Source organism: Mus musculus, chromosome 19, assembly GCF_000001635.26.
Source record: "Mus musculus strain C57BL/6J chromosome 19, GRCm38.p6 C57BL/6J".
Classification (NCBI taxonomy): domain Eukaryota; kingdom Metazoa; phylum Chordata; class Mammalia; order Rodentia; family Muridae; genus Mus; species Mus musculus.
This window is the reverse complement of record NC_000085.6, coordinates 29,443,309-29,463,659: the sequence shown is the minus strand read 5'-3', so window position 1 is coordinate 29,463,659 and position 20,351 is coordinate 29,443,309. Positions and strand designations below refer to the sequence as shown.

Below are 20,351 nucleotides of genomic sequence, written 5' to 3'. Positions count from 1 at the left end.
GTACCTTCCCATGGATGCTCATCTGGCAACAAGTACCAGAGTCCCCCGGCAGCTAGTTCCACATGACAATCTATCCAGAGCCTCAAACAGAGCCAGAGCCAGGGTCGCTAAGCTGTGCAACGAGAGAGCATGTGTGAACCCATCCGGACACAGCCATGTTGTGTTCTTCTCAAAATGCCCTTCAGGGAAAACATCCATACAGAGTATGGAGCTGGAACCTTCACTGGGTTAGCAGATCTTGGTGATAGACCATTGCTAAAAAGATGTAGGACAAAATATACTTAAACTGGGGGGGGGCTTTAAAATATGAAATATACACATACTTCATATTTTATATATTCCCTATATATTTATAATATAGGAAATAAGATCTGTCAGAGAAGGTAAGACTGGGTTCTTACCCAGAGTCTTCCATGTTTGAAGGCTCAGAATTAGATGTTTTAAGCTCACCTCAGAAGTACCGGTCAGGGGTGGAAACAATTGTATCTACACAGACAAGGTTAAAGAGTTCTGAGGAGGTTCCTGGAATCCCTAGAACCTGATATACTTCCTACCTATCATGCATATCAGATATTTACATTACAATTCATAATAGGAGCAAGGTTACAGTCATGAAGTAGCAATGAAAATAACTAATGGTCGGGGCTCACCACAAGGTGAGGAGCTGTATTCCAGGGTGTCAGGATTAGGAGGCCTGGGTACCCCTGCTCTAGACTCCCCTTCCTTATGATTCCATTACTATTACCTTCTCCATGAGTAGAAAAGTCAGCTTGAGGTAAGCTTATCTGACAATAAATAACCCAGAGCAGACATTTAAAAGACACCAGCATAAACTTTTGGTTGTTATTTGAAAGAGAAATGTCCCTTACAGGCTTCCATGTTTGAACACTTGGTCCCCGGTTGCTGCTGTTCGGGAAGTTGTGAAACTTTTATGAGGTGGGAGTTAGCTGAAGGAAGTAGGTCACTGGGGTTTGGTCTTGAGGTTAATAGCTCGTCTCTACTTCTTGTTCCTCTGGAGCTTCTGGCCTTAGGGCGGTGTGAGCAAGCAATTGTCATACATGCTCACACTGCCATGGCTTCCCTCTCCAGTATGAGCTATCACCCCTCCAACCATGACCTAAGCTGCTTCTTGTCTGGTCTTTGGGGACTGCATTGAGAAAAGTGACCAATACACTCTTCTTTTCTGCCATTGTTCCATAAACAATGCAATGTCCCTACTATTTACAAAGCTCGCATCTGCGCTGTCATAGGTATTTTTCAGGAATCAGAATTATTTCAAGCCCATGTGAAGATGTATATAGGTTATCTGCAAACATTGGGCCATTTTCCCTAAGGGACGTGAGGACTCCCTAATCTAAGTGAGACTAGAACCAATTCCCGTGGAGATTGGGAGAGAATTGAATTTATCAACTCAAGCTAAGATAGCAAAGGAGGTGAGAAAGAAATGCAAGCTGCTCACCCTTGGCTCTGCTCACTTCTCTGTTGTGGTGGGGGAATTTGTTGTCTATAAAACAAAACTCCCACAAGTGTCTAGCTTCAGAATTACTCCTCTCTTTTCACTTTAAAAGTATCATTATTAGCCGGGCATGGTGGTGCACGCCTTTAATCCCAGCACTTGGGAGGCAGAGGCAGGTGGATTTCTGAGTTCGAGGCCAGCCTGGTCTACAAAGTGAGTTCCAGGACAGCCAGGGCTATACAGAGAAACCCTGTCTCGAAAAACCAATATATATATATCTCATTATTAATTGAGCGTTTCATACATGCATACAATGGGTTTGGGTTGTATTCATCTTCCCATAACACCCCCCCCCCAAGGACCACCCCTCTATCTCCAAATCCTCCCACCTCTGACATCCAGCCATCCACTGGAGCATGGCCAACATACCAGAGCCCATACCCTTCACTGATCCTCCCTCCCTCAGATGACATCACCTGTCAATAACTTCTCAGCTGAGTATGGGGTTCACGAGCCCCTCCCTGATCTGTGCTGAAATGTTGTGAAGGCATCCTCTAGTTCAGGTCTTATACAGGTCTCTATAGCTGCTGTAAACTTATGAGTGTAGTGGTCCCATTAATGTCCGGAAAACACTATTCTAGATCTGTCCTTCCCAACTTCCGCCTCTAATAATGTGTTTCTTACTCCTTGATGACCCCTGTCCTGGCTGGCTTTGTGTCAACTTGACACAAGCTAGAGACATTGCAGAAGAAGGAGCCTCAAATGAGGAAATGCCTCCATAATGTTAAGGTTTGGTCTTTTGCTATGCGAAATACTGGTTACTCCCAGAGACCACATATAGACCCACATAATGCTATGTGACCTTGACTCCCAAGTTATCCCTAATTGGTGAATAAAGATGCTGACAGCCAATAGCTGAGCAGAAGAGGCATAGGCGGGATGTAGGGTTCCCAGGCTTGGGTCAGAGGAGAACCACGAGGTGGGAAGAGAAGAAGTTGGAGAGAGGAGAAGCTGAGGTGGGGTAAGAATCTTGAAATAATGGCCACATGGGTTGGCTAACTGGAGTTAAGAGCAGCCCAGACAAAACATGGCAGATTATTTAATGGGATTATTGGCTAGGAAATAGACATAATAGCATGGAGAATAAATATCTGCCCAGCTCTTGTGCTGATTAAGGCTTATTGTAAATATAAAGGTTATGAGTATCTTTTATCTGGGAACTAAATGGTCAAAGGTGGAGTAGAAAACCTGGATTGAGATTAAATATTTTCTACAACATCATGATCCAGATGTAGGATATTTTCTTATTTAGTGATCCATGGGGAAGAACCCAGTCCACTATAGGCAGTGGCACCCCTGGGGTGGTGGTCCTGTGTTCCATAAGAAAGCATGTAGAGCAAGCATGCATCAGCTCCTGCCTCCAAGGTCCTGCCCTGCCTGAGTTCCTGTCCTGACTTCCTTTGGTGAAGAATAGCAATGTGGAAATATAAACCAAATAAACCCTTTGGTGTTTTGTTGCAGAAAGTGAAAGCCTAACTAAGACAGTCTGTAAACCTAAAGAGGTAAGGGTGCGATATTGATGTCCTATTTTGGCTGAGTTCACCATAGACAATTACTCTCTGAACTTTGAGCCATTATGAGTTTCTTTGCTAACCACTGTCCACTGCACAAAGAAACTTCATGATGGGGTCTGGGAGCTGCAGAAATCTATGAAGATAGAGATAGAAATTTAGAGAAATGATTGGTACTGTTGTCCCTTTAGCAACATCATTGTAGTAGCCTCACCACCGGGACCTCTGAGCTCGCCAACCATGGATTCTTGGTCACAGATACAATACCAACTACCAGGCAGCTCCTCCTATAGAGTGGGCCTTAGATTCAATCAGAATATTGATGAATATCAGATTGTTCATAACTGTGATATTATTGCTACTACTGTACCCATGGGTATATATTGCCATGACAGGCATTATTGTGGCTCACAGAACTCTCCGCTGGGTAAGGTGTTGATGGCTCACCCCACGCCTAGCAGCTCACATTGTTCCTGAGATACTATGAAAGGTGGCCAGCAGGGAAGAAGCTTCCTGGGTAGGGCCAACTTAATATTTCTGTGTCCTGTATCTACCAGAATAAGGACTCACCATCAGGTTCTGGGGGGCAATCAAGAGCAATGGCAATAGTTTGTATTGTTTTGGGAGTCTCTAGGATACCCATGACAAACAACAGGAGGGGCATCAACCCACACCTTTACTTGGCTTTTTGTTTTTGTTATGGGTTCTGGGAGAAACATTATTATTATCCTCTATGTAGAGTAACTCTAATTAAACTTTTAAATATGAATATATAGATTCTATGAATACATAGGTTAGGTGAAGAATATATATACTTGTAAAATAGGTTCCCACGTGGCTTTTTTGAATGGCCTGTTTGACTGACGCTTTATACCTGGCTGTCCAGGAATAGAACAAAAGGCTTGATTGCTCAATTTACACTAACTAAGGTGTAAAAGACTGATGTCAGAGTTGCTAAGAGAACAAAAGCATACGTTTGCACGATGAGTTGCTGTTACCAGGTTTTTCTAGTTTTATTTCTTCCTTAAATAGCACTTGCTATTTCCTATCAGATTCTCTTCTAGGACCTGGCTCTCCACTGTCCTGCGCTGCTCCTGCCTATCTGGCTTTTTACCAGTTCCATCATGACCATCCTGACATTAGCTTGGGCTTTCAGAGTCAAGGATCAATTCAGTGCCATAGCCAGGGTAGTCTCCTTCAAGAAGATTGGTATTTGAAAGGAACCCAATTCTCAACTCAGAGGAGCTGCTCTGGAATGTCTCGGTTTTCAGTGGCAGCCCCCTTACTGCCAGAGGTCAGGGTTAATATTCTCCACCAGCCATAGGCAGCCAGAACATAACGCCTTTGACTTTTGGTTTAGAGTCTGGCAAAGTCCCGACTCGGTCTTCTAAGGCAGCACCAACCTGGTGCTGGTCCCTAGGCTGGATGATGTTGGCTGAAAAACTGCTAGTTACCAGCTCATGATCAAACGAGGATTAATATTCGAATCTAAAACCTTAGAGACTTTTATAAGAATTATGGCCGTTTTTTCTGTTATTGAAGTGTGCTGTATTGTTGTATCTAATAAAAAATGTGGGAGAAGACTGGGAAAATAACTCAATAAAGAGGCTGCTGCACACGGGTGAGAAGCCGAGTTGATCCCCAGCATCTGTGTAAAGAGCTGGGTGCAGTAGCACATGCCTGGGAGGTGAATGTATCCCTGGGGCTCAGTGAACAGCCTCACGTCATAATGGAAGACTTTGTGTGGAGGAAACACGGCATATGGTGCCTGAGGAATGGCACCCAAGGTTGATATCTGTATTCTACACACAGCATACTGATGTACCTTGGTCACATATGAACATAGATGTACATGCACACAGACATGTACACACACATGTACATGCACACATACACACACTTGTGCACACACAAGTCTCCACACATCTTAAGAACCATATTTCCCATATCTTGGCAAGAACCAGATTTGTTTGTGTATGTGTGTGTGTGTGTATTACATCTGTGCTTTTTATTTTCAAAGTGTTGTTGATACTTTCATAATATACACTGTAAAGGAGTTCTTAAAAACTGCAATAGGAAGCCAAGGATACATACCTGTACCAGGCTCGGGAGGCTGAGGCAGGAGAATTTCTAGTTTGAGATTAGCTGGGGCTACATAGTAACTAAGAGGTCTGTATGAAATGGGAAAACACAAGAACATAGTAGTCCCAAGTTTTATTCATATTTTATTTTATTCTATGTGTATGTGGAGGGGGATGTGTGTATGTGTGGTGTAGGTGTGTATATAAGAATTTGTGTCTGTGTGTGTATGTGACTGTATGTGGGGGAGAATGTGTGTGTGACAGGGTATATGTGAGTGTGTATGTGTGTGCGTGTGTGAGACAGGGTATGTATGTGTGTAATAGGGTATGTGTTGTGACAGGGTGTGTATGAGTGTGTGTGTGTGTGTGTGTGTGTATGTGTGTGACAGGGTATGTGTGTGAGAGAAAGACAGGGTGTGTGTGACAAGGTGTATGTGAGTGTATTTGTATATGTGATAGTGTGTGACTGTGTGTGTGTGAAACTGTATGTGAGGGAGGATGTATGTGTGACAGTGTATAGCTACAGAAACTAAGCATTTACTGGTATGAAATAATTAACTTATTTAAAAGCAATTCTTTGTGCATATATAATTCTACCATTTATTAAAGACAAAAGAAAAATTTTATACTAGTGAGTTAGTTGTATTTAAAATTAATAGTTTTATGGTGAATGGCAGAGAACACCTCTCACATAAATATACAACACAAATTAGCAGAAGTATATTTAGGGGCACTTAAGAAATTTTTGGAAATTCTGTCCTAATAACAACCCAAAACTCATTGATAACTTTTTAATGAAACTCAAGCTAGCAATTAAATCAGCTTTAGAAATAAAATTTCTAATGCAACTAAATATAAAGTTATATGAATTTGACACATATTGAGGAAAAGTGGTAGAAAAATATTAAAAGTGTTTTTATATAGGCATGTAGTGGCTCACACCTTTAATCCTGGCACTTCTGAGGCAGGGGTAGGCAGATCATTGTGAGATCCAGACTGGCCAGGTTTACAGAGTGAGTTCCAAGACAGCTAGAGCTATGTAATGAGACTTTGTCTTATATTATTTGTATGACATAAGACCTTGTCTTGAAATATACTTTTAGAATTAAGTTATTCTATTTCAATGAGATAATAAGACTTTGTATGTACAATAAAAACACTGCAAGCCATAACACAGAATAGTCTCAACTTGGACCCAAGGTGTTTCTGCAGCATCCTTGACATTCAGTTATAGAAGAGCATGCACAGTGTAAAGTGACTGTGTTGTATGTCCAGACCATGCTTTAATGAAGTCATGTGATAACATGAATGAGAACTGCCATAAGCACCTTGCATTTGTTATATATGTATGTTTGAATTGATTATTGCTCATTGCATGTGCCAAGTTTTTTTTAATCCTCATTCATTTAAGCCACCTGTAGTTTAATAAGCTCTACAGATCTAGACTCTGTACAGGTAACTTCTGTGGGACTCTGACTTGGCTTCGTGATTGGCCCAGCATGTAAATGAGAACTCATTTAATTCTTTGGGTTACGACTTCCTCTTCCCTTGTATGGATAATACTATTCAGATTGCTGGTTTCAATTAAGCTCTTTTGCCATAAAAAGAGTCACACATTTTAGAGTTCAACTGTCTATGTTGTGTGACTTTGGGAAGTCACACGGATTTTCTGAACCTCAGTTCCTTCATGGACAAAATAAAGGCACTGCTTTCTGTCCTGGGCAAAGCTTGTAATTTGGAGAGGAGTTGAGGGGGACATTTATCACAGTGCTGGGCAGTGATGTGCAGTGATGTTGGCTGTCTGCAGTATCCAATATTGTAGCCTGTAACTACAGCATGTGAATGCTTTAAATATGGCTACTCAAATGGCCAAAGCAGGTCTGTCATGCTCACCTACAGACAGTAGACTACAAGTTTAATGAGCATTGCAGAAACCCATAACAGACCAAAATCCAAGAGTAAGCACTGCCTTAGATGAGATATCTATTTCACTCCCTCCAACACTCAGGGAACATCATGGAAGAGGGGGAGGAAGGAATATGAGAGACAGAGGGTGGGGGGAGGATCAACAAAACGTCAGACATAGCTGGTGCACTCGGGAACCCAGCATAGCTTGTATATTTGCTCAAATATGCACAAGATTGGTCCTGCCTACATTTCATTATGGATGAGAAGGAATCCACGATGCCCCCTTCTGAGGCACTATTGGGAGGTAATGGTTGCTATGGAAAGGGGTGCCATTTTCTTCAGTGGTGTAACTACCGGTCAGTTGACCTTTAATAAGTAACCTACGCTCATGCCTCATGCTCCCGCAAACAATTTCAATTAAGCTCAGGGGGCTCCACCCACACAAAGAAAACGAGAAAGTAGAGAGGAGACTTGTTGGAAAGAAAACGTCAGTAGGAAAGGAAGGGGAGGTAAGAGTAGAGAAAGGGGGATGGAATGTCTAAAGTTCATGATAGGTTCATATATATGCATGTATGAAATTGTCAGGGATGAAAAAAGAAAAAACTTACAATTTTATTGGGCATTATCTTATATATATATACCACATAGCATTTTAGATATTGAACATATATCTACTGATGAGAGAAACATAGTTCCCATATACTTAAGCCTAGCTGATAAAACAGAACTAGAATTTGCCAACTTCTCTGGAACATATTGTTTCACACTGGATCCTTCAACAAAGGATTGAATGGCTCTATGAAAGGAATAGTTAATAAGACACTTTTATGGACTGGCAATGGCTGCCCTCCCAGTACTCAGCAGGCATCATAAGTTGTGATTATCTGATGAATAAATCTGTACAGGAGCCGAGGAGGCTTCTAGAAAGAAAGGGATGGAGACTTCTCTATCTTTACTGTAGTCTCAGGACAACAATGGCCCAAAGAACTGTAGAAGAGAGAGAAGTTAAAGCTCTTGACTCAGGTTCCTTATGAGGGTCTAGTGTAGAAGGGGCAAATGGTGCAGCTGACGAGAAGGAAGGAAGCCCCTCTTTCCTCATCAGCCATGAAAGTTTAATGGGCTCTGCATGGGACTCTGCTCTAGCAAGGACTCAAGAGCTCTACACCACAGTGGCAGTGAATTAGTTATGGCATCCTCACATGCTACTTGCCATTGGTCTCTGTGCAAGACACATATGGCTGAAGAGGCAGGTGGGACTTCCTGTCGGCCACAGTTGTGTACATTCAACCCCTTACCCACTAGGCCCTCAGCATTGGCTCAGATAGGGCCCTCTGGTGGACTAACTTAGCTCCCTGGGAGGCTAGAAGAGGACCTTAGATCCCCTGGAGCTGGAGTTACAGGTGATCAGGAACTTCCTGATATGGATGCTGGGAATTGAACTCAAGTCCTCTGTAAGATGACTCTCTTAACTCAGGAGCCATTTCTCCAGCCTAATCATCATGGCTTTTCACACACATATACACTTCCATCATTGTATCTCCTTTCCGCTGTGCGGGTACCTTGTCCTTGTATTTATTTTTTTTTTAAGTCTAGAATCTATATATCAAAAGAAATATAATCTCTGTCTGCACCTTCTGAGTAGGGCTTAAAACGATGACCTCTAGCTTCATTTCTTCCCCTGAAAAATGACAGTATTTAATTTTTTCTTTAAGGCTACAAGGTGCTCTGTTATGCACACATATCACATTTTTTTAAAAAATTGTTTATCATTGATGGGAATCTGGCTGATTCTATAACTTGGCTACCATGAAGCTTGGAGGGCAAGCCAAACTCCTTCAGCCCTGGAACAAACTTCCCCTTAAAAAACAAAAAAACCAAAATAAAACAACACAAAACTTCAGCGTGGGTTCAGCTCACTGAAGACTGGACCATGTTCTTCTTGGAGTAGAATGTCCCCAGGGTAATCTCAAAACCCTTCTAGGCTTGAAGTGCTTCTCTGAAGACCCGCAGGCCACAGGCTTACATGGCTTGTAAGTCACTCACCTTCTTCCGTAATACAGCTTCCCCTAGATCCTCTTTCTCTGGATTATCACTATGGCCAGGAAGATCAAAGCGATGGTGCAGGCCGGGATGAAAACATGAAGTGGCCACGTTCTGGGGACTTTGGGTTCCATCCGACCTGGGTGAATGAGAGAACCGGAATCTCATCACAAGGTGGCCCCGAGACAGACTGAGGTGGCTTCCTGTGTGGTTTCTACCACGTGGAAATGAAGTTAAGCCTTCATTCCACATCTCTCTCAAGTAGAGGTTCTTTTCCTTTCACCTCCACCCAGTGAGGCAGCCTCTTCTTTGATCTCCACATTCACCCATGAAAGAAGAAAGGCTGAGAAATGTCCCCAAAGTTAGACAGCAGGTGATTCAGCTATGATGCAGTCCTTTTGTCGCTTTGTTGTTCCACCCACCCACCTATTCGTCATCTTTCTTTTTCCTCCCTCCCACCCTGTCTCTGTCGCTATCTCTACCTCCATCTCTCTTTTCTTCACCATCTGGATTTTCTCATTCAAGTAGAAAAAGTCCCTCAGCTCAAAAATGTATTTTCTCCCTCACTGATAAGAACTCAAGAGCCTAGACTCTGCACTGTTAGTTATTCAATTTTAAACACCAGCAAGGTCCTTTTGAAAGAGCAGAATATCCCCAATGGGCTGACATGTTAAATCCAGCCATTCAGATACAAGTTACCCCTTATCTTGTCTGAACTAACCAAGGTGCTGCCACTGACACATCCATTTAGTGAAGAGGCGATTTAATTTAAAGGCTGGGGAACAGCTTTGCAGAGCACTGGTACCTTCAGGCTGGCCAGATGGAGAGAAAAGAGGGCTACAGAGATGTTGAAAACATGGCAAAGAATAGGCACACAAGTTACCCTATGCCTATTTCTGCTGGCTGCTCTGCTCTTGACCTTCCCTCTACAGAGTATGGGACCATGGGAAAATCTGGCTAAGGAAGGATATATATATATAATCCAGAGTCACTTTAGAGCCAAGGAAGCCTCAGGGATGCTAATCTGTCTATGGTAATTGTTTCCAAGGAAGTAAAACAGCCAGGGTTTTAGATATAGATCTTCTTGATCCAAAACTCAAGCCCCAGAGCTATCATCTTTATCCAAGAGCATGTGAACGCTAGAACCAAAAAGATAAGGGCCAGTTTGGTAGATGTAGGGAGAGGAGCTGAATTGGTTCTTGATTGTGTCAATAAAGAAGGTGGAAGCTAATTGCTGGGTGAAGGGTAAAGGTAGAACTTCCGGGTCCAAGGAGGAGGAGGAGGAGGAGGAGGAGGAGGAGGAGGAGGAGGAGGAGGAGGAGGAGGAGGAAGAGGAGGAGGAGGAGGAGGAAGAGGAGGAGGAGGAAAGAGAAAGGAGTTTGTGGCCATGCTTGGGAACAATGAGATTCTGCTCCCAGCAATTATGCTATCTGACAAGTACTAAGTTAATAAAGCTGTCTAAGTCTCAGAGAGGTGGGCAGAGATAGAGAGAGGCAGTAGCTGGTGGCTAGCTGGGAAGGGCTGGGAGCATAATCGCAGCTCCTGGGAAAGGCACCAGCTGGCCATTGGCGGAGCTAAGCTGGGAAGAATGGGTTTTTCCGAGAGTGGGGATGGCGCAGCAGATCTGCCAAGGAGATAGCATATTTTTAAAATTACATGCAACAGGTAGAGGTGTGTTGCAAACCCTAACTGATCACACTGCTTTTTTTCTACTACATGCATGTTGCAAGGTAGTGCTGTGAGCCAGGCCCCTGCCTCAGCGTCTTTGGGAACCCTTGTTCTGTCCAGGTCTGCTCATAGATCCTTCCATGTATGGAATTTCTGCTTACCCTTGAAGACTTTAGTTTTCTTAGAATGCATTTGGAGGATAGAGTTGGCTCCTAAGCCACCACTCAGTCTGGTATGAAGCCCAGCACCACTGCAGGAGAGACTTAAGTCTCAGTTCCTAGGCTGAATTGACTAGTCTATGTTAGTTACCTTGTAGCAACCTGCTGGTTATTAATCTTACCTACTCCCTCTAGTAGCTACCATGTAGCAACCTGCTGGTAATCTTACCTGCTCCTTCCTTCCCAGTGCTAGGTTAATAGTTAGACATAGAGCTCTCTGAGGGGCTGCTTTTCTAGACCTCATCAGCACTTAAACATAGCCTGTAGTATAAACTAAATTCCGGCTAAGAGTGAATTCTCCAGATCTTGACTTAGAACATCAAAGTTCTCTTCTACTACTCTTTCCTCTCTGAAGGCAGGGATATAGATTTGGCAATGACCCTGATTTGACAATTTAACAGGGACGATATCCCGGAGAATGACAGAGTAACAATATGGAAATAACCTGGGTCATTGAATGACTTACGGAAGGTAGTTGTTTAGCTGCCTGAAGCGTTTTCTCTCTCTCTAAGTATTATGTAAAGAGAAATACACAGTTGTGTTGAGTCATTGCATGTTTGAGAATCTTCATTATGGCAGCATGGGTGACCTACATATTCTTTTCTATTATTTTAAGATAACTGCATTCCCTTTAACAATGATAAGATATGTGATGGAAAAAAATATCCATCCTATTCTTACCATAGCCCTATGCACTCAGAAAGAAGCCAGGAGTCTTGCTGGAGGTGACAAAGTGGCCTCCCTACTCCTTGTTAGTATCATATTTCATTTACCTACACAGTAACTTTTTAAGCATGTGTATCATCATTTACTGTAACTGTATACCTGTGAGACTGAGTTCCCAGAAGGCTCTGTAGGGTAGTCAAGTTCTAAAGCCAAGAGGCGGCAGAGATAGCATTTGAAAGTTTGAAGTCTGGCTTCAGAGTCCACGTTCTTTTCTAGCTCCTTACCTGAGCGGTCCCAAGAGGGCTTCACTTTTCTGCCAGCTCTACCAGGTATTTTACGGTTAATCCCATGACCTAGCCCAGTTACATATGCCAGTGAAAATGTAGCCACTGGCTGAGGACAGCCCTGTTTCTAAAGGAAAATGACCTGATGACTCCCTACCTGCTGACCAAAACTTAGTGCACTCAGTCTTCTGTTCTAGAGTGTCAGACATCCTCCACCTTCTGTTCTAGAGTGTCTGGCACCCTCTGCCTTCCTTCTGTTCTAGAGTGTCTGGCACCCTCTGCCTTCCTTCTGTTCTAGAGTGTCCGGCACCCTCTGCCTTCCTTCTGTTCTAGAGTGTCCGGCACCCTCTGCCTTCCTTCTGTTCTAGAGTGTCCGGCACCCTCTGCCTTCCTTCTGTTCTAGAGTGTCCGGCACCCTCTGCCTTCCTTCTGTTCTAGAGTGTCCGGCATCCTCTGCCTTCCTTCTGTTCTAGAGTAGCAGGCATCCTCTGCCTTCCTTCTGTTCTAGAGTGTCCGGCACCCTCTGCCTTCCTTCTGTTCTAGAGTGTCTGGCACCCTCTGCCTTCCTTCTGTTCTAGAGTGTCCGGCACCCTCTGCCTTCCTTCTGTTCTAGAGTGTCCGGCACCCTCTGCCTTCCTTCTGTTCTAGAGTGTCCGGCACCCTCTGCCTTCCTTCTGTTCTAGAGTGTCCGGCACCCTCTGCCTTCCTTCTGTTCTAGAGTAGCAGGCATCCTCGCACCTCACTTCTGCATTTGTTTTATTCACTGATTTCTGAGGTGGTTCACAGCAGTCAGCAGCCAGCAGTGGGTGAGTAGCTCGGTTGATAAGAATGAGAAGAATCAGCTAGACAATGGTTTTAAGAGGTAGGACCACTTGGGAGGATGTGACTGTGTTTATCCTGCTGCTATTGTTTGGGGTCACAAGGCAGGGTGTCACATCTGGTCTGTCTACGTAGACTAGGAGCTGAGATGAGGGAGCTGAGGTTCTTTATGACTGATTATGTTTCTAATTCGTCATGGCAGCACTTGTCATGGCCCAAACATGACGTTCACTATGATCTGGATACAAAGAAGATTCACGCGAACTATGAAAACACACTGGAGGCTACTTGTCTTGGCCGCCAGCTGAAGGGAGTCAAAAGAGCCTGTGTGAGTAGGAGTGCAGCCATCTGTCAGATCCCAATTCCAAAGACTAACGGACAGGTTTGAGAGTCTGAGGTCTGAGAGACAGTCTAGCAGGACATCGCTGCTTCTGGATACGAGTGTTTGTGGAAATAGCAAGGCCTCTACACCAGCACAGAGCAGGCTTTGGTCCTCTGATCTGGACTCAGATTAAACAAAAGGCATTTGAGGCTTTAAAAACAGCTCTGACTTCCACTCAAGCCCTAGTCTTTCCAGATGTCTTGAAACTTTCTCATGTGTTTGTTGATGAAACAAGACAGAAGGGAGTTTTTAAACCAGACTTTGGGGCCACGGAAATGCCCTGTGACATACCTGTCTAAACGACTGGACCCTGTAGCCACAGGATGGCCCACCCATTTAAGAGATATAGCAGCTACTACTAGACTAATTAATAATGATCATAATGATGTTAACTCTGGGTCAAGATGTTATGCTCACAACACCCCATGGCACAGTTGAGGCCCTCCTTTAAGGAGCACTAGAATTCTGTCTAATGCCTGTGTGACCCAGTTCCAGGCCCAACTCCTGGCCCACCCTCGAGTCCAGTTTTAAAACCCCACCACTGCCTATCCTGCTGCCTTCTTTCCTGCTGACAACCCAGAAGTGCTCATCCGTGACTGTCAGGAGATGAAAGATGACAACAGGTATGTGGGAGCTGCTGTAGTTACTTTAACGGAAAGGATTTGGGTCCAAATTTGGTGCCTCAGTCAAGAGAGCAGAATAGATCTGACCCAGACTCTCAGATGGGGAAAGTCCACTACCATATACACCAGCAGTTGCTATACGTTTATTAGCAGACATGTCCATGACATGATCTGTAGAGAAAGAGGGTTTCTTGGTGTTGGGGAAAAGAACATTAGAAAATCTTTGTCCTCCTAGGGGCTATTTGGCTTCCTCCATGAACTGCTGTTCTCCTGCCTGCCTGCTGACCTGGCTACCAGACAAATGTCCCTAAGACCAATGGGTCTATGGGTATTCTGATGGTGTACCCTGACCTGGTACTGGCTGAGAATCCATGGGAGAAATGGACAGCTTAAACACACAGGTTGACGGAGGACTCCAGAAAGAAAGACTGTTCTCTCAGAAACAACAGGCAGGATTCTGGCAACTGACCTTTACCAGGCCACTCATTTGGGGTCCACAAAACTTCTGAGCTGCTCAAAACAAGGTATGTTATACCTAGACTGGACAGCCTAGTGTGGAGGCTTCAACCAGATGCCAGGTTTGTGCTCAAGAAAATGCAAAACAGAGAGCCCTTTCCCAGGAAGGGGTCCAAATAAGAGGCCAACACATCACAAAACAGTAAAACTGACTTTGCCAACATTTAGCCTGCCAGAGGAGGATCAAAACAACAACAACAACCACCACCACCACCCAGTACTTGCCAGTTTTTCCAGTACTGCTCAGATAGTAGTTTTAAAAACTCCTCCAGGTCCTTTTGGCCTCCACGTCCCCTGATTTAGCCTCCCCCTCCCAATGGGGTCTGACAATAACGTAGCTTACAGCCCAAAACCTATTAAGTAATAGCTAAAGCTTTAGGCACTGACTGAAAACTTCACTGTGCATACAGACCTCAGAGTTGTGGCCAGGTCAAAAGAATAACCAGGACATAAAAAGAAACCCTAACAAAACTCTCATTAGTGTCCAATGAGAGGGGTGGATAGGCCTCCTTCCTTTGCTTTGCATAGACCTGTTTCACCCCATATGGGGAGGGACTTACTCCCTATGAGATTATATTTGGAAGACCTCCCCCACTGTTTCTCGAGCTCAGAGACCAGCAGTTGACAGAACTCTCTGACTATTCCTCTGTCCAGTCACTATAGACCCTCAGTCTTGGACTAGCTGAGAGACCCAGCCAACCTCCAAGTTCACCACCAGTTTCTATTTGTTCAAGTCAAGTGGCTGCCCTAAAGGGCACTGAAAACAACTTGGACAGGACCCTACACAGTGATTCTTTCTACTCCTATGGCTGTGAAGACAACTGGCATTACACCATGGATTCAGTACATCCAGGTCGAGAAAGCAGAAGCCACAGACACTGTTGCCAAATGGACTGTCTCCTGCACTGTGACCTATTAAAATTAAGGTTTCACTGGGCCCCAGGAAACAAAAAAGTTTCCATTGTAAAAATTAGGGTTGTGAAACTGAGGCTTCCTAAAATTCTTCTTTAAAAAAAAGTTCTGGCCTTTGGGAAACAGGGAAAACCTGGGGAATCGGACTTTATGCCACAGGAAGGGCCCCCGGGAGTTCATCACTCCCAGCCAGAAGTTGGCCAGGATGGCTGGTTATGTTTAGACAGCCCAGCCCTCATACTACAGAGGGATAGGAACTAACTAGACTGTCAGTCTACTGACTGACAACATTCATTGTGACTAGGATCAACACAAATTAATATTACAGGACTTACAAGGACCTGAAACTTGCCTAATATACAAAACCTTTAACATAATAGCTTACCTTATTCTGATGCCTGCTATTCTGCCTTATGGGCTGATTCATCTGGATGACAGCAATATCACCAAACCCCTGACTATTTGGTGGAGAGTAGTTAGATTCCCCTGCAGAAAGTATCCTATAAAATTGGAGAGGTTTAGACTTCTCACGAGATGAAGAAAACTATGTCTAGCCCTGGGAAGAGCCTGTTGTTTCTATGCTAATTGATCAAGAGTAATTAGAGAAAGTCTTGCTATGGTTGAAGAAAACATAAAAAGAAAGAAAGAAAGAAAGAACAAAGGAAAGGAAGGAAGGAAGGAAGGAAGGAAGGAAGGAAGGAAGGAAGGAAAAGAGACAGAGCCCTAAGTCAGATAATTGATGCCAGTGTCTGTTCTCGTAGTCCCCTTGGCTAACTATCTGCTATTAGTGCTCACTGCACATGTCATTCTCCTGATTTGATCAACCACGGGCCCTTATACCTTGAACTAAAATAGAATGAGCCTATGGTTTAACTCACTCTCTAGGGCCAGTGGGGAATGTAATAGAGCTCCAGAGGTTACTATGCCTTCAGACCTTAGCACAACTGACTCCATGATGGATGTGCCATTCAAGTCATAAAACTCAGCCCAAGGACAGCCCCATCTGACAAATAAAAACAAAGACCTTATCCATCCAAGTTCATAGTTCTAGGAAATTCTCTAAATGTACTAACTAACCTTGCTTTATTTCTGGCTTCTGTAGTTCTGCTTCTGGTAACTGTTCTTGTTAACTGAAAAAGGTTAACTACACCATAATCTCAAACACACAGTATGATGGACAGCTGGCTAATACAGACTTTCTATTGGCTTAAACCCATGCTGATCAATCTTCTTTTGTGGATTCTCTACATTTGGATCAAGTTCAGGGAACACATGGTGAAGAAGGGACGGGGACACACACATACACACACACACACACACACACACACACACACACACACACACAAACCAGCCAATGGGAGGCACCAGTAGGACACTGGGGGACCCGCAGAGTGGTTGTGGTATGTCACATACTTCCCTCCTCGAAGCTGCACTCCCAGAGGAGCTGCCTCACAGCTGTCTTCTCCTGGTAGCCTCTCCAACACTGGTAACTCTTTCTCAACAGTAGAGATCTTTGCCCCATTCTATGTTTGTAGTTCTTCGATATTCTATCTCGACTTCATGAAGAGTCTCTTAGAACCCCTTTTTGAACAAGCCATATGAGCGCACCATCTGTTTCTTGTAGAGGAATTTTAATCCAGCAACATGACTGCTTTGGCAAGGGATCACATCCAAAAACCTAGATCTATGTAATCTGGCTGGAATTACACACCTTTAATCTCTATATCTGGAATACAGACACACCCTTAGTACACACCTTTAATTCCAAACCTTGAAGATTTGGTTAGTTTGTAGAAGGAAGCAGCCATGTATGAAAACGAGGGGCAGACAAAGTGACAAATCTGAGAAAGACTTGACAGAATGAGTCAGAGATAGGATATGCCCAACTCTCATGAGGACAGGGAAGAGAGGTGGCTTAAGAGAGAACAGTGGAGGGAGAGAGAGACAGACAGAGACAGAGATGACAGCAACAGAGAGACACAGAGAGAGGAGAGAGAGGAGGCAGTTTTACAGAGACAGGTGAAGACAGAACGATCCAGAGACTGAGAAGGAAACAGAAGATTAAACATATTGCCGGTTAGTTTGAGGCCAAGTGGGCAATTCAGTCAGAAGCCAAGAGAACTCAGGTTGAACCAGTCAGCTGGGAGAGGAATTTTGATCCAGAAGAGCTGAATTGAACCAGTCAGCCAGAGTTCAAAATGATCTAGAAAGCTTATTCAGAAGTAAGCTTCTGAATGACAATTATCTCTTGTGAATACAAGTTACACTTAAGATTTTTCCCGTCTGAACTCTAATTGATAGGACTAGGAAATGGGGGCCACACTTACTCAGAGGGTCAATGATGGCTGAAGTCAGCTCCTTCATGTGAGCATTCCAGAACATGCAGCTGAAGTTTCTGCTAGGCTGAGGCTTGAGGCGCAGAACACTGGTGACCTGGTAGAGGCCTTCGGGGGTCCTGATGTGGCTGGTGTTGGCAGGAACACTGACATTTTGCCAGGACACTTCTGCTAGGGGATAACCTCTAGCCTGGCAGGTAAGCTGCACCTCCCCTGTACCTGGAACCTCCAGGATCCTAGTGTCTATCCTCATGTAAGAAGCTGGACAACAGAAGAAAAAGAAATGTTGTTTTGGATTGCTGTACAGTTGTACTCAATGGAAGAAGAAACACGTGATTACTATTGATCTTAGGTGATACATTTTTCTAAACTCAAAAATATTTCCTATGTCTCAGGTTCATTAGCTTGTATAGTTTGAATAGTTTTTATTCATACAGTACAACAAAGATGTTTTGTTTGATACACATAATTTTTGTTGAGGTTGACTGAAGACAGGTTGACAGTGGTATCCAAAGTCAGAAGAAAAAAGATGGATAGACCCAATGTTTGAAAGTAGGAAGGCTACAAATTTACATCCTAGCACTGTGCTAGGATGCCATATTCTGTGGTCTCTTGTATTCTAAACAGTCTCATAATTGAAGGATGGTGAAAGCTGAGGGAATGGTTAGGGCTAGATTACCCCAATAGATCACTTTTCAGACAGCATCAGTAGAAAGTTTACTCAAAAGTTCTTCCTTTCCCTCCATTATCTTTGTGATTAGGAGGAGGAAAATAAGGACTCATGTATGAGCTGTAAAAAAAAAAAGAGCTGGGTGTGTTTCTTATTTCTCAGTACAGATATGTTCTGTGACTGCACACTAAATGAACTATTCATGTGTGATTTTCTACTTTCTAGAACACGGAAATCTAAACCCAAAAGGAGATATTTGGAGAGTCAGGAAGGCACAAAGACTGTCCAACAGTCTTAGGCCACACCTAAAAATTAACGAATACCGCTACACATGTATATAGCTGGAAGTGTTGACAATCAACTATGGGGTTTTGATGATGGAAGGGGGAGCGAGTCCTGCCTTTCATTAACTGGGAAATATTTCCTTAAATAAGTAGTACAGGCATTGAAGTAAAAGCAATCTTGAAGTTAAAACCACAGTTGTTGAGATGGTTAATCTTGTCAATTTGATTGGACAAGAAGCTCAGTTATCTAGTGGGTGGGAAGTCTGCCTTGAACATAGACAGCACCATCCCACAGGCTGGGAACCCAAACAAGCTAAAGAGAAAACAAGCCATGATGGGAGTTCTCTTTTGCTGTATCCCTCTGATCATGATGGACTGGATCCTCTGAAACTGTGAGCTAAAATAAATTCTCCCTCCCCTGACTTACTTATGTCAAGTGCAGTATCACAGTGGTGAAAGGCAATCATAACAGGTGTGATAAGGTAGTTTCTTAAACTGCTGGAATATATAAGAACATAACACTCATTGGAAAGACCATTTCATATTAAACTAATAGCAACTATATTTTTTAGATTTTGTTTTTGAGACAGGCTCTCTCAATGTAGCCTAGGCTAGCCTTGACCTCATTACGTATTCCAGGATGAATTTACATTTGCTGCCCTCTGGTGTCCGTATCCTAAGTGCTGGGATTATAGACCCTGCATGACTTTACCCAGGTGGATAACAGTTATGTGAAAAACCTTAAATACCTATGTATTTAATGCCTTAAATACCTATAGCACTCACAGAATCTTAACTGTAAGCTTTGCGGCATGACCTTTTTACCTAATGTAGAACAGTGAGGAGGAAGACATGCTCAGAGCCTTTCCCATGTGATTTGCCTCTCTGTCTTTCTCTGTTCTGCTTCCATGTAATAACTTATTAATTTGACTAGTTATATTCAGAGACACAGAGAATCAGGGTTTCCCCAGAGATTAATTCCATCACCAGGGATTAATCCCAGGGCACTGTACATGTTAGGCAAGTGCTCTTCTGCTGTACTATATCCCCAGGCATAAGAAAGATGTTCTTATCTTTTATGAATGGATTAGGGTCTGTAATGGTAAACTTTAATTGTCAATTGGATACAATCTAGAATCATCTGAGGCAAGCACCTTAATGAGGGGCTGTCCACATTGAGTTGGTTGGTGGGCATCTCTATGGGGTATTGTCTTAATTAAGTTGATATGGGAAGACCCAGCCCACTGTGGGTGGTGCAGTTTCCTAGGCATGTGGTCCTGAACTACATAAAAGTAGGGAAACCAAGCTGAACACAAGCAAGCAAATGTGCATGCATTCATTTGTCATTGCTCCTGACTCTGGGTGTGATCTGAGCTCCTGCCTTGATTTTCCCTCAAAAAGAATACAAGGTGGAACTCTAAGCCAAACAATCCCTTCAAGAATAAGTTGTATTTCCTCAAGGTATTTTATCCAAGCCTCAGAAATAAAACTAGAACAGGGTCTAGTGAAAATCTGTGCTTCTAGATTAAGAGGAGAGGGCAGGGAAGAAGAGGGTCTTTGCTCTTATTCATGCTCTCCCATGTAAGTCACCCAGAGATGCTCCAAATAGGGAGGCGAGGGGAAAATCATGTGGCCAGGCCACCATTCACCTGTCACATGATGTTCACTTCCAATATGGCTTTGCATTCTTGTATGCTGCTCACACTTTTTAAAACTTTGAGAAGAGGAGGGGTTAAGTGGCCATAAAATGTGGCCCTAGCCTGGTAACCCGACCATTATCTTATTTAAAGTATACAAGAACTGTATGAGGTTGGTAAATTTTGGATTCGTAGCTTGTAAACAAGGAAACAGTAGAATCCTTGAGATGGAGAGATGTGAACTTCTGCATTTTATCATAGCACTTTGTATTAAAAATAC

The 20,351-nt window shown here is 43.5% G+C and overlaps 1 protein-coding gene across 1 annotated transcript in view; it reads right to left on the bottom strand.

The window, feature by feature from the left end:
- Pdcd1lg2 (programmed cell death 1 ligand 2) overlaps nucleotides 1-20,351 on the bottom strand; it is a 62,009-nt gene that overhangs the window by 9,268 nt on the left and 32,390 nt on the right. Inside the window, exons 4-5 of the mRNA NM_021396.2 lie at nucleotides 17,472-17,741; nucleotides 9,060-9,195 (exon numbers count right to left, since the gene is read on the bottom strand). Of these exons, the coding sequence (NP_067371.1) occupies nucleotides 9,083-9,195; nucleotides 17,472-17,741 (383 nt within the window). The 3' untranslated portion in view covers nucleotides 9,060-9,082. The remainder of the gene's footprint in view (nucleotides 1-9,059; nucleotides 9,196-17,471; nucleotides 17,742-20,351) is intronic.